The sequence below is a fragment of the Furipterus horrens genome, unplaced genomic scaffold (genome assembly GCF_987537825.1).
Source record: "Furipterus horrens unplaced genomic scaffold, mFurHor1.1.pri manual_scaffold_17, whole genome shotgun sequence".
In the NCBI taxonomy this organism is placed as follows: Eukaryota; Metazoa; Chordata; class Mammalia; order Chiroptera; family Furipteridae; genus Furipterus; species Furipterus horrens.
In genome coordinates this window covers 52,461,432-52,475,886 of record NW_028327187.1, presented here as the reverse complement: position 1 = coordinate 52,475,886, position 14,455 = coordinate 52,461,432, and the positions used below count along the sequence as shown (strand labels likewise).

Below are 14,455 nucleotides of genomic sequence, written 5' to 3'. Positions count from 1 at the left end.
CACAATCATCCAGGCAGCTTAGCTAGTTCCCAGTCACTGTCCAGCTTCAGGCATCTTTCTGGAGTCTGTGTGCAATGGTGTCCTATTTTCTATGTGCTCCCCTTTTTTTCTGCTTGCTGCCCACTGGCACAGCACCAGTGCCCTATCCCTCTGGCCATTGGCTCACTAATGTGTCCATGTGCCCGGGTGAGTAGGACTGCGCAATGCCAGTTACCCATGCCACTGCTGCTTCCTGCATCGGGAGTCCCAGAGCCTGTTGCCTGGCCACACAGCTTTCAGTGCCCACCGACATTGCAGTGCTCTGACTCCTCTGACAGGGACTCTGCCTGCCCTCCATTTAAATCTCTGGTCTTCAAATTCCATGCACTCTGGAAGCGAGGAGGACGGCTTTTCCCCTCTGTCCAAACATTTCACTAGCCTAGAGCATGCTCCATGCAGGGGCTTTCTCCTGCTGTGTCACGCGCTGTGCTGCTCAGTTGGGGCAATATGATGCTGATGCTGGCACACTGGTTTGTTTACCCATTACCTGGGTATATAGGAATCTACCAGGCACCATGCTGAGGTTCCAGTCCTGCCACCTCCGGCATTTCCTGACCCCTTCCTTACTCCGGGAACACAGGCTATGTACCCCACCTCAGGATCCCTCCCTTCTCCCCAGTGATCTCACCAAATCCCCCTGTTATCAGATGGAGAAGGATGGAGCAAGAGTTCATCGTGCTACTCAGAATGGTATCAATTTAAAACTCATGAATGCTTATTTCTGAAATTTTTCATTTAATATTTTCCAACCACAGATGATCATGCAGCAGAAAGCAAAACCACAGATAAGGGGGCCCTACTGTAGTCAGAAGTGATTCTGTTGGAAATGCGATTTAACTTCCAAACCTCAACCATGTCCCAGTTTGCTTCTTCATCTCCCTGAGATCTCCTTGTGGAAGACCTATTTCTCTTTCTCCACTAGACCTCCCTTGTGTTACTGCTCTTTGTTTCTGTTAGTCTCATCTTCTGTTATGGCTTTCATTTATTTCGCCATGTAGCTTCCATTTGGGTTGGCTCTGGTCTGACACACTGCATTCTGGGAATCTGTTGTCTAAGAGAAGAATCAAGAAGAATAACAACTGTAGTGACCTTCTGGGAGGGGCTAAAAAGCAAGATGAAATTCTTTGGCTACCATTTCCGTCAGTCACCCCAAAGGAAGCAGCACAATTTTCACAGGCTTTAAGAGGTGGTACTAATTTGACAAGATAGCTGGGCAGTGACTCATTGAGACAGGGATGGCGATAGAGATGCTTTTACTTTTCAACAAGGACTAAAAAAAGATCCAAGGCCGATATGTATAAATTCTGTACATTCATCCAATGCCACCCGTCCTCACCCCAATCAGAAATGCCAGAGAGGCTGACTCTTCCATACTCCTCTCAATCTACTTATTTTCTGGTGTTTTTTCTTTCTTTCTTTCTTTCTAGGATACACTGGCTATTCATTTTAACCTGAATCCTCCTGTCTGTGAGAAGTAGAAAGTAGGTTGGGAAGGTACACGGTGTGATTTTACATGACCTGAGTTCACCACCTCCTGGGGGTGGCATGACCTGGGTAATCATTTTTAGACTGGTATTTCCTGGACATGGACCAGGGGCTGAGGCCAGTGACAGAAAGGCTGAGATAGCACTCACTGGCTCCCTGACATATTTTAGTGTTGAGTTTTCATTTTCACTGGGGAACAAAGTGACTGGCTAATTTCCAACTTCATTATCTTTGAAATACTGCCAAAACTATAACCTTAATGATTAAAACGTCTTGAGGAGAAAGGCTAATTAAATCCCTGAAAGACTGGACTTCTGTAATATGTTTTAAGAAAGGCAGTATCCCTGGGTAGCTGTGTTTCTAAAGTTATAACTTCAAACAAATTATAACTGCAACTTGTACAAATTATGTAAAGTATAACTTCAACCCCACCTAAGTGTTCTGAGCAGATGAACCTGTTTTCATGACCAGATATGACTCATTATATTTAGGAACATTTGTTTCTATGAAAACAGCATGCTCCTGCTTTAGGAAACAAAGCCAAAAGAAAACAATCTGTCCTTTCAAGTGAGTTCAACATATCACACAATGCCATTTTTATAGGAAACCATTCACATGGGGCTTCTAGGGACTTGTAGCTGCACAGAAGAGCCCCTACTCCCCCTGAGCTCCCCTCCCCATAGGGGATGGGAAGACTCCAAGAGCTGAGAGGAGAAGGTATGTATGTGTTGGGTGTCTTGGTATTAAACTTGTAGAAATAACACCATAAACTATGAAATATACTATCAATTTGATTATTCTGGTTATAGGTTAAAATAGGTTTTTATGGGCTGCCTTGGAAACTTATTTACTGCCTACAATATTATTTCCTTCAGAAAAATTTGAAAGAACTTTTGAGATAAAACCCCTTCCTAAGTCAGTCTTGGCTCTTTAGCAGACACTTTCCCTACAGTGGTACAAAAGTGAATTTTAACTCCTACATTACATGGTCATAAATTCTGAGAGTGTGGCTTGTGATCTTATGAGATATATATATATATATATATATTTAGTTAGTTTGTTTTGAGAGACTACCATAGTCATTTGTGAATTCCAAGAACAAGTTATACAGGATGGGGCAGAAGTAGGTTTACAGTTGTTTGTATGGAAAATAATATAATAATTAATAAATAATAATACAAGAACAAACTCTGTGTTCCACATACTCACAACTGTAAACTTACTTTTGTCCCACCCTGTATTTATCATCAGCTGCAAGATCCTTCTTTGCAGAAGTCATATGTGAATAAAATGACAAATAAAAGTACCATCAAAACATTTAGTTTTCCAGCTAAAATACTACATTTTCACAGTTGTATAATCTTTCAGGCTGTCATAGACCCTTCTAAGCCCCTGGCCACTAGAACCCTCACAATATTCCCTGTGATGGGGGCAGGAATTAGGTATTCAAATATTATTGTATTACCTTGATACACTCACCCTCCGAGAAGCTAGATAACTATTTATAGAGAAGGCCTCATGAAAGAAAAGGTTTTGAGATAACTGTGGCCAAAATTTATTAAGACATGGTGCCAAAGAGGACCATTATAAAGGGAAGGTCAGAAGAGGTGGTCAAGAGAAAATTGCTCTTCTGAAGGATTTTGCAGCCTTGTGAGTGTCTTTGTTCCTCAAAAGAATTTGCTTCCATTAAATTGAAGCCCATGACCTTTCACCTTTAAGACAAAGGTAATAACCAGTAAACCACAGAAGCAAGCCCCGTCTGTTAAATTTTGCCTAAGTTTCTTTCCTATTCTTCCAGTTTTATCCAAGTATGAAAACCAGATTACTATTTTCACTGACTACCTAGAAGAATTTCCAGACACAGATGAGTTGGTATGGATCTTAGGAAAACAACATCTCCTTAAAACAGGTAAGGTTTAAAAACAAAACAAAACAGGTAAAGCTTGGTAGCATTTGTCTGTAAGAACCCAAATGATGTGGGTGCTTGAGGTTAAGGTCCTATACTTTTTTCCTCCTTGGGTTGGCAGAACATTACCTTGAAAACTGTTAATTGTACTCCTAGGCAGATTTACCTTGCAGCCAAAGGAGTTTAAGACTTAGGGCCTTCACTTGCACAGGCCCCTTCCAAGACCCTAAGAGGCCCTTGCAGCATGTTCACATGGTCATTAAGTGTCTGTACAGTGTGAAAAATCATGTATTTGTTTTCTTTTCCTTAAAGGAGAACCTCTGAATTCTATAAGCCTCAGGTTCCAAAAAAGTGTGGACCCACTCCTGGTATCACTAACCAGTATATAGTCTTTGATGGCTGGGCTACAGACTTTTTACTCCTCACATGTCCTTTTCTGTCACCCAGTGGACTTCTGAACAGCCCCTGGCTGTCTGAAACAATATCAGACATTGAGAAGACTTATAGTTTCAGATATTTTGCTGACTGTAGTTCTGTCTTAATTGTTCCTGATTTTGTATAGAATTTACAGCTACTACAGCTAGATAGGTGGAAAGGAGGCTTGAATTTTTCTTTCTTACCTTAACAGTCTCATAGGTTGGGAAAGACCTTTTAACCTAAAACTGCTAAAGACCCTGCACTCAGATAAAGCCTGAGCTTGGAGAGAGGCAGCTCTGATTTTGTGTCTGAGAGGCCCCAGGATGGAGGGAAGGACAGGATTGAGGGGAGGGCAGGAACAAGCTGATCAAAAGGCAGTAGAGGAAGTTAGGCATTTTGTAGCTCCCCCTGAGTCTGGCTTCATCATTTTGGTAAGCAAATCCTGAACAGTGGAGAATACTCAAGGCTAGCAATTAGGAGAATCTTTCTATTCAGACTCTTCTCCTGCCTTAGATAAGTCACTTGCTCTTTTTGGAGCTTAACTCCCATTCAGTAGCACATACAATGAGGGGTCTGGAGATAATTTCTTCTAGTTCTGCATTCCATGACAACAGAAATTCCTAGGTTGTCAGACAAGGCCATATTCAAATGTTAAGTTAGTAAATGCCTTTTGAAGTGAAATTGTTAAGATGTCCATACAACTTCCCCAGCCTTCCTAGCATAGAGGCAAGCTGGGAGGTATAGACAATATCAGAGGAAGGAGTGACTGGTCTGAGCATTTTGAGAGAAGGCATAAATAATAGTAGCTATCATTTATTGCAGGCTTACTGCATACTGTAGCATCTAAACATTTTCCATGTATTATCTGTTGAATGCTCACAGCTCTGTGAAGTAGGTGCTATTATTCTCCCCATTTTATAGATGAGGAAAGTGAATCTCAGTGACAAGGCTACACAATTGGTAAGTAGCAGAGTCAGTGTTCAAACGCAGGTGGAGTTTGACTCTAGGAATCTTACTCTTAACCTTTATACATCTGCTTCCTGTGAGAAACTCTCACAAAAACCGGGACACAGGACTTGAGCAGCAAAGCGAGCGAGGGGTTTATTCACGAGTATGCAGAGTCAGGCACACCCTCAGCCAGGACAATGTGCGCACAAAGTAGACAAAGAAAGCTGGTTTTATAGTAAAGTGCCCCACCCTAACGTGAAAGAGATTAGCTTCCCCACCTGAAAGTGATTAGCTTCCCCCACCCCTCTCCTTCTTCCTTGTTTCTCCATTACTGGTTACTCCAGAGTTACAATCTAAGGATCATCTAAATGCCCCTATTTTGATTTGTAAATATGCTAATGCTGTCAACTTCCTTCTCAGAGACCCTTTAATTACATTTGCCCTTTGTTACTAATGACTTTCTACTGGTTTGGGAGTCACTATGTCCTTGTTTCTTACAATTCCCCCCTTCTCTTTTGGAAAATTGACTACTCAAACCATTCTATTTATCCCTTCAAATCTAAGGAGGATTTCTCGACTTTCTTCCTCATAGTTAGGATTCCCTTTGGCCTCTAGGAGGAGGAGATCATGAAAGTTGCTAGCATCTGTTTAGTTAGTGCAGTCTCAATTAGTCTCTGAACTAAACCTCTGACGCATGGAATAGTACAACATCCTAAAGCTGCGAGGACGCCTGCTACCACAATAAGGGATATGAGAGCTGATAAGATCATTTCTTTCCAGTTGCCAAACCAATTTTCTAACCATCCTGTTATGGGATTGTCAATACCTGAGTTTTCCGCTAGTTCATTTGCTAAGGTAGTTAGTCCCTGCAGAGCCTTAGTAATAGATCCATCAGGGGCTGTATTATTAGGGATAAAGGTGCAACACTGTCCCCTGAGCATTACACATACACCTCCCTTTTCGGCCAACATCATATCCAGTGCCATCCTGTTCTCCAAAGCCACTTGACTGGTGGCATTTAATTGTTGAGCAATTCCTTCTATAGTATTCCTACTATAATTGATAAACCTCTGCTGGTTATAATAAATATAGTTTGTCCCATCAACATTTTTGTTAATGGTCGACCACTAGAAGAGCACAGACTCAAACCCTGCTGCTATCTGATTTCTAGCTTTAAACTCATTTGGAACTCCTCTGGGGACCCCAATGGCATCAATATAGATATGAGGATTGAAGGATCCACCAGGCCCATTGACCTCTTTTTCCTAGCAGGGACAGTCTGGACCGGTTTTGGAAATGCTAGGGTAAATGGGATAGCCGATTGAAGCAGGGCACAGGTTCCACTCCACCTCTCAGGTAGAATTTTCCAGAGACTCCTCTGCCCACAATACCACCAGACATCTGCTCTGGGGATTCAGAGGGGAATATAGTTGCCGGCCCCACTGTGAAGGTGGCTCACATTTCTGGTATGAGTGCATGTTAGGAGTTCCCCCACAGGGGTACTGGAGTTTGCTTCCCACCTAGAGAAGCAAGAAGAGTAATTCATGGGCCCCTTTGAGTATGAAGGGAGGGATTGAGTCCCATTACTCCTTAGAGAGGGAAAGAGGAGAGACAAGCTTCTGCAAGTCTCATTTCCCCATGCATTCTCATCCTGATAGAGAGCGAGCACACAGGCTGTTACAGAAACAAGGGAGTCCAAAAATCCCCAGAGCTTGCAGCTGGGGGATGGGGAGAAGGAAGCAGCTTTTGGAATGCCTCCACATGCCTGAGGCTGGTGGCTAGTGTCTTTCTTATGCAAATGGATTTAATGCATCCAAAGCCTCAGGCAGATGGGAGGAGTCTTGAACCAGGGGACGGTATGGAAAGCACACAGAGCCTAAGTAAGGGTCTGTGAATGGTCAGAACTGTTTGCAACGCCCACTGCGTCAGATGACGCAGTCAGGGATATATAAGCAGCTGCAGACATTTTAGCTGAGACTCTCTCTGGGACTCTCGCTCTCTGGCTCTGGCTCTGGCGCTCTGACTCTCTCTCTGGCACGCTCGTGCACTCGCTCTCGCTCTCTCGCGTGCTCCCTCCACATGGCTTGGTGAAGGGGCCTTCTTCATGTGGCTTGGAGAAGGGGTCTCCAGGCTGCTTTAAGAGGCTCTTGCCATGCAGTTTTGAGAAGGAGAAGAGATCCACGCGGTTTGCAGGAAGAAGGCAGTTTACAAGGAGGCTGAGAATCCAGGCGGTCCTGCATTGCGAGCTGGAGGCCGCCACAGCACAGAAAGGACCTCCCCAATCAGGATTGAATGATTGGCAGCTGCTGGTAAAGCTGAACTGTGTTTGGAAAGTAGGGAAACTGTGTTTCTGACCTTCCTAAAAACTGGCTCGGTTTGGTAGGGGGGAGGCAAGGATATGTGTTTGTGGGTGTTTTAAAGAGCATAAGACTTAATAACAGAAATCCGCAAATAACTAAATCTATATAACTGTTAAATAAACAATTCTTTTTCTTTTCACCAAACTCTGGTATTGAGAGTTATAATTTTGGCGGCGGGCAATCGGGCCCCTAACTAAAGAGCCCGTGGGTTTGTTTTCAACTGGAACAGCCCAGGGGTTCTGTAACAAGGCCATTCCCGAGGGGTCAGAGTCCCAGCCTAGTGGAAATGGTATGACCTGTGCCTGGGGTCTCCCTGTGGTACAAGCATAACAGTTGCTTTTATTCAGGGATTTAACGGTAAATTTGACCCATTCTACCCAAGCATTTGCGTCTCCGTACCCAGTCTCTATCTCTAAGGTTTGTCTGAGATCTAATACCTCAAAAACTTTTACCTTGGCTGGATCATTTTGGGGTCTTTTCTGGGGTGTTTCTGAGGTCTAGCTGGGAGAAGTTAGATTTTCTAGGGAAGGAGGAGTTGTCACTGAGTGAAAACCTAGCCACCCTACTAGATCTATGCCAGATACATTAGCTTCTAAGCCCTAAACTCTGGTAGCCACATAGAGTTCCTGGTTGCCACATAGAGTTTCTGACTTAAGGCCTGTGGCTGGTTAAGTGTTAGAAGAAGAGGGTTGCACTGGAGAGGCTGGCATTTTGGGGGAGGAGCTCCTTTGCTTAAAGTTATTTTAGGCAAAAGAGAGACCGGTTTTAAAGTGAAGCCCACTGACCAACCCATACTTCACCAACCCAACCACTTAGTTAAGCCAAACTGTTGAGTCTCAGGAGGTGGCAATGCAGATGGGCTTCTTATGTGAGGCTTGTATGTACAGACAGTCACTCAGGCAATGAGATCATAGGCTTATGCCCTATGAAAACAGAAAGAACACACATGTTAATTCACACAACACAATTCCCAAACCAGTCTCTAAATTTGCAAGACTGTCTTATTAGAAGACATCCAGTTGCAAGGCATTTGACATTCTTCTTGCCTGTAAATTAAGCATCTTTGATAATGTCACAGACCTGGTTTAACTGTCAAATGAAAATAAACTTTTAATTAAAATAAACTTTATAGACACAGTTAGCTGGACTAGTTTATAGTCTACCACTGAGCATTGTGATTTTCCTCAAATCACGATTTTTCTCCTTAAGATTACCCTCCATGTTATTAAAGGGACTGCATTAAGTCCAGTTTTAATTTAGCCTGTTCATTTGCATAAACACAACAAGAGCAGCAATTGATCACATAAATCTTTTAAGTCTGCTTTGCTGGAACTCACACAAAGAACCTTCAGGTTGACCTTCAGTCTGCCCTCTGGGCACAAAAGCTGAGCCACACACCTGCCATTTAGCCTTGCCTGTAAAACCCATGCTTTGTGTAAGCCCTTCAAGTTTTCCATTGTGCCTTAAGTTTCCTCCTAACCATTTATCAGGGAAGCAACCTTCGTTCCTTCCCTAGAAAGATTGCCATGAACTGCACAACCAACCAAGGTGCTAGGCCTTTCCCTCATGGGCTTTCATTAGCCTAGGCATGCCTCCTTTAGGCATGACATTCCAGTCAAAGCCTTGGCTGACAAAACCACTATTAGCAACTGGTCTTACTATTTTTATGCAAAGGTACCTTATGTCACTTCTTACTTCTTTAGAATGCCAAATACTGGAGGGTTCCGGTAGGGAGAAAAATATAAAGGCATGAAGGAAAATCCTTGTCCTTCAAAACTGCATTTCCATGCATTATACCTTCCATTACTAAAACCATACAATTTCTTCTCAAAACCTTTATAAACTTCTAAGAAACCTTTTCATTTACATGCCTTACACTTTCCCTGGTTCCCTTACTTTCATGTGAAGTTTTAAATTTCCCTGGGAAACCTTAATTTCTCCTTTCAGAGCATAAACAGAGCATAGGCCCTCTCTCTCCAGTATGTCCACTGGCCTCCTAGAGAGATATTCCCTTGGCAGAGACATGTTCACTTGCCCAGGCTGGAGCACTCAGCAGCCCTGAATGACCCTTCCTGGATCCTGGGTGGCAAAAGGAATTTTTGCCAACTGGTTTACAGACAACCTTTCCTAGGTCTCATTGGTCAAAAACAGATACAGAGATTTCCACAGCATAACAGACAAAGGTACACTTTTATAAAATCAGAACACAAGCAGCTGAGGTTTCCTTTTCCCAGGTTTAAAACTTCCATAGCTTTTCTTTTTATTATTACAACTTTTCCACAGACCTTCTGTAATATTCACAAACTTTCTAAATACCTTTTACTTCTTTAGTTTCAACCATACCATAAAATGCCTCCAATCCTTGTTCTTTTCCACACGGTGAAGGATTGTACTCAAACTCAGTATCTGGCAGCTAAAAGTTCCTAGATTTGCAGAGATATCCTTCAGCTTTTTGAAGTTCCTGCTTCTCCTCCTCTCTTCTAACATACACTTTCTGAGCTTTCCTGAGGAGTTTTTCAATTGCTCTATTTGGCCCATTCATCTATCTTCTGCAATTTCTTACAAATATTTGGCCAGTTTCTGTTACAACGGTGACTTTTGAGAGTCCCTGTCCTACAACATTCTCTGGATTTAGACCAGAATACTTTCTCATCTGGTCCCGGAACTTCTGAAGGAATGATGATGGAGCTGTATCTTGAATGCCTTGGAGATATTCTGTGCTTGGGGAACGGACTCCTTGATTCCCCTGGTGACGAGGCTCCTAAGGTCTCTCATCTGAGCCCTATCCTCCGGCCTGTTATCCCATTCAGGGTCTGTACTGGGAAACTTTTGTTAGGCTGGGACAATTCCCTGACCGGGAGGATGTTCCCTTTCCCATATCCTCATAGCAGCCCGTCTGATCACTCCCTTCTCTTCCCCACTGAAGATGTCTAGTATAGACATTAATTCTGTCCACATGTATATGCTGGGTCCAGGGAACTGATGTAATTTTTCTGCCAATCTGCTACCAAGCTCTTCATATTGTGCTTGAAGTTTCTAACTTCAGTGCTTGTTGAAGGACCATTTGACTTATCCAGTATGTCCTGGACCCATGGAGACCTCCCTAAGGGGAAACATCGGCTACTCTGAGGGAATGGGGAAGTTCTTTAGGTCTTTCTTAATCTAGAATAAGTTCACACCGGTGCTGTAGGTGTCATGGGGGCGGATACTGTGGGGTATCTGCTAGGTGTTCCTGGCCTCTTCCGTCTGTACTGTCTGTCCACGGTGCCTCCGCCCAGTTGGCCACCAGCTGGCCGGGGCTATAAGGCAGTGGGAGACAGGACAGAGGGTCCCAGGCTTTATCTTCTTTCTCTTTTACAGGGAAGAGACCTGTGGATATGCTGGTAGGTGGTGATAAGCAGAGAGCATATTCCCTCTCTTCCTTAAAAGCTGATGCCTGATTACTCACATATAAGACCAGGGCCTGACAAACCCAACATTCATTAGACCCAAATTGGGGCCAGAAGACAGATTTCCCCTAAATGGGTTCCTTTGGCCAAAGGAAACAACAATAATTTACCATTGTCTGTTTTTCCTTACTTTTGGTCCGGGGATCCTCTCCCCAGTGCTCTAACATTCTCTCTAATGGACTGTTGGGTGGAATGTCTGTGGGGCCTTCCTTGGCCCCACCCATAGGCCTAGAATTTCTATTTCCCATCCTCAGTTGATTCCTGTGACTGAATCTGGTTGTGTTCTCAACCTCCTCTACCAGAGATTTATTGAACACAGACCCCATGAGCTCAGTCCCCCTCTACCAGAGAATTTCTACCCACGCCCTGTATACTCAACCTCCCTTCCTGGAAGTTTCTTGTATACAGTCCTGTGTGCTCAACCCTCTTACAGAGACTTTGCACACAGCCCGAGATGCTTCGTCCATCTCCGGCCGTTTCCCTTATGGGAGAAGGGACCCAGCGGAGGGGCACTCCACACTCGTACCAGCCACACACACAATCAGCTTCCCGAGGATGCCCAACCACCAAGGCAGTACTTAAGTCCAATTTTCTTACCTTGGCCTGTGCACAAGGTTGCCTGGTTGCCGCGGTGTTTGCTTTTGTTTCCCCCCTGCGTCGATCCACTGCTGTCCCAACAAGAAGTCTTGGGTCATTTCCGGACACTGTGAGGCGAGTGGGCCCTGGGTCAAGCGAGCCAACCAAAAGCGGGTAGGACGTGTCTTCCTGCCTCAGCTCAGAGCTCCTTCCCACACACAGGTGGAGGATCCCGGATGAGCCCCAAAATTGTAAGAAACGTTCACTATAAAAACCGGGACACAGGACTTGATCAGCAAAGCGAGGCGTTTATTCACGAGTATGCAGAGTCAGGCGCACCCTCAGCCAGGACAATGTGCGCACAAAGTAGACAAAGAAAGCTGGTTTTATAGTAAAGTGCCCCACCCTAACGTGAAAGATTAGCTTCCCCACCTGAAAGTGATTAGCTTCCCCCACCCCTCTCCTTCTTCCTTGTTTCTCCATTACTGGTTACTCCAGAGTTACAATCTAAGGATCATCTAAATGCCCCTATTTTGATTTGTAAATATGCTAATGCTGTCAACTTCCTTCTCAGAGACCCTTTAATTACATTTGCCCTTTGTTACTAATGACTTTCTACTGGTTTGGGAGTCACTATGTCCTTGTTTCTTACATTCCCAAAATATGCTAGACACTGTGGGCATGAAAGGGAGGGAAAATCCAGACAATTCAATTTTCTAGTTAGTTCAAAGGAAAAGCAGGAGAGAAAAATAGAAACTATAAGCTAAAACTGAATTTCCATTTTTTAAAAATGCAATGGCTATAAGTTCTTTACAGAATATAAAGATGGATAGGTTGATGAAAAGGGGAAGAGAGAAGACTAAGAAAGATAGAACCATATCTAAGTACTTACGGGAACATGGAAGTCATATTTGTGGCCATCAAAATAAATTTGTCATAAAATACAAGAAAGCATGCTTTCAAAAATATATATAAAAACATTTGTGATGTTATATATCCATTTAGGTTACAAATGCCAGTTGCACTAGGTGGTATTGATACACTTCTTGCATACTTAATTTACTTAACATGGACATTTCCTTTTTAATTTAACATGTACACATGTGTGCACGCAGCCCGCCCACACACTCCCACATGCAGTTTTAGATAACAGACAATGAGTACTAATGACAGATACAATCAACTGTCATCATTCAGGAAGGGGCTGATTGCCTTGTTAGTGGGTTACCTAGGATGCTTGCTTTTCCTATTTTCTTGTCTTCTAGCTATGACCCCAGTGTTAGTACACACCAGGGCCATGGAGCTCAGTGAAAAAGAGACAGGAACCACCCAGCACCATTGTACTAGTCAGTGGCTTTAGTCAAAACATAGGTAGTAGGAAATGCTGAAGTTATTAGTTTAAAATGAGATTGGGTTTCCTATGAATTTCACTAGTCTTATAACAATGGAATTAACTGGTTATTTGAAAATGAGTTTGCTGCTGGCTCAGAAATCAAAGGTAGATATCTTTAGATAAGATACAGTGATTTAATTTGAATTTCACGTTTAATTACAGAAAAATCTAAGCTGTTGTCTGATATACGTGCTCGTCTATGGTTTACATACAGAAGGAAATTTTCACCAATTGGTAGGTATATCATTTGTTATGCTTTATTCCTTGTAGATAGCTTGCCTGAAGTTACCAATGACTTCACAAAAACCTCCAAATTAACAGCTCACTGTGGTTAAGAATTTGATTTAGGGGAGTATTTAAGTCTTACACTTTATGCAACAGTTTCATTGTCAAGGTACCTCATCATGTATGTCTCCATAGAATGAATGTATAATGCCAGTATAGTTTTGAGTCCACCTCCAAAGTGTTCAGGCTCTGGATGATATTACTTATTTTACTGCTGAGTAAGGAAAAAGTCACTTTTAATTTGGGTAATATTTATTAAATTATAATCTACTGTTTTGTGCAGCTACTTAATTGTTAGAGACAATTGTACCTGAAGGAAAGAAAGTAATTCTTTTGATTGCTTTTTCCTATGAAATGAAAATGCTTTGCCACTGAGAGACAGTATGATAGATTTCCTTGGACCTAATTCTAGGCTGTTAGAGTATCAGCTGCTGTCTAGAAAAAAGAACAGTTCAATAAGCTACATGAACAGGCTCCCTCTAGAGAAAATTTATAAAATGTTTGCAAGTAGGGTGATACTATTCCTAGTATCATGGCTCTATAGAAAAAGATTACCAAACCTAAATGGTGGAAGCTATTCTCCTAACAGGAAACCTGTCTGACTAATTTTGGTACAGCACTGGGCCTAGTAATGGTGTCAGATCAACCTTTCTGGTAACGGAGTCCATACGGACTTTTTTTTTGAGGGGGGGGGCATTAAAACAAACAAAAGGACAATTTTTAGTACCCAGTGATTCTAAACTGTTAACTTTCTCTGGGTGAAGAGGTTTTCGTAAGACTTAAAAATATGTACAATTCAACTCTGACAATGTTTGGGCAATAGGTGCTCTCTTCCTTATGCACTTCATTGCATCTTTTCCATACTAATCTTGCTGATAATCCCAACATAAGCAAAAGCTGAAGAGCTCCCCTTCCAGCTCACAAATTGATTCAACCCTCTTCTTGTTGCTATAGAAAATCTCCTTCAGTCCCCACAACAAAAAGAAAGGGGCAGCCACTTTGGCCCACTTGTCTTATAAGGTTGATGGCACCCATTAAAGTTACTCTTGTGTGATCATGCTTATAGAATACTTTTTCACTTCCATATTGGAAAAGAAAAGCAATGAAAGCAGAATGTCTCCTCTGCCATCCAAGTTATCTGATTTCATTGGTGCCATGAAAAAGGATACTGAGCTCACCCTGGCCACATATGTGGGATTTTCGATATATCAAGTGTTCTTAAAAGAAAACTCATTGTCTTACTTTATTAACTAGTTTTGTGCCTTTCAAAGGTATAGTGCATTTCTAATTTATTAACAGTATTCTTAATTGTGACCTTTTCATAACACCAAATGTTTACATTAACCTGAGTGGGTTGTAGAGCACTTCCACAGATACTCTCTTGTTTAATTCTTACAATACCCACTGACAAAAGGCAGGGTATATGCTATTATCCCCAGTCTATAGATGAGATTTACATTACATAACTAAAGACTGGTCTTCTGATGCCTAATTTAAGACTCCTTCCTCTATTTTACATTGTTCTTCTTGCTGTTTAAATCTTTATAATGTACATTTATAACAGCCTTCCAGATTTCTTTGACCATTTTGATGATTG

The 14,455-nt window shown here is 42.5% G+C and overlaps 1 protein-coding gene across 4 annotated transcripts in view; it reads left to right on the top strand.

Moving 5' to 3' along the window:
• The window catches only part of ATG4A (autophagy related 4A cysteine peptidase), a 91,523-nt gene that overhangs the window by 53,776 nt on the left and 23,292 nt on the right, over positions 1-14,455 (top strand). For 3 of the 4 annotated variants that reach the window (XM_090263902.1, XM_090263900.1, XM_090263899.1), the window contains exons 2-3: positions 3,323-3,433; positions 12,736-12,807. In XM_090263902.1, the coding sequence (XP_090120028.1) occupies positions 3,323-3,433; positions 12,736-12,807 (183 nt within the window). Of the gene's footprint in view, positions 1-2,138; positions 2,242-3,322; positions 3,434-12,735; positions 12,808-14,455 lie in introns of those variants that run through there. The other variant, XM_090263901.1, reaches the window with a different exon arrangement.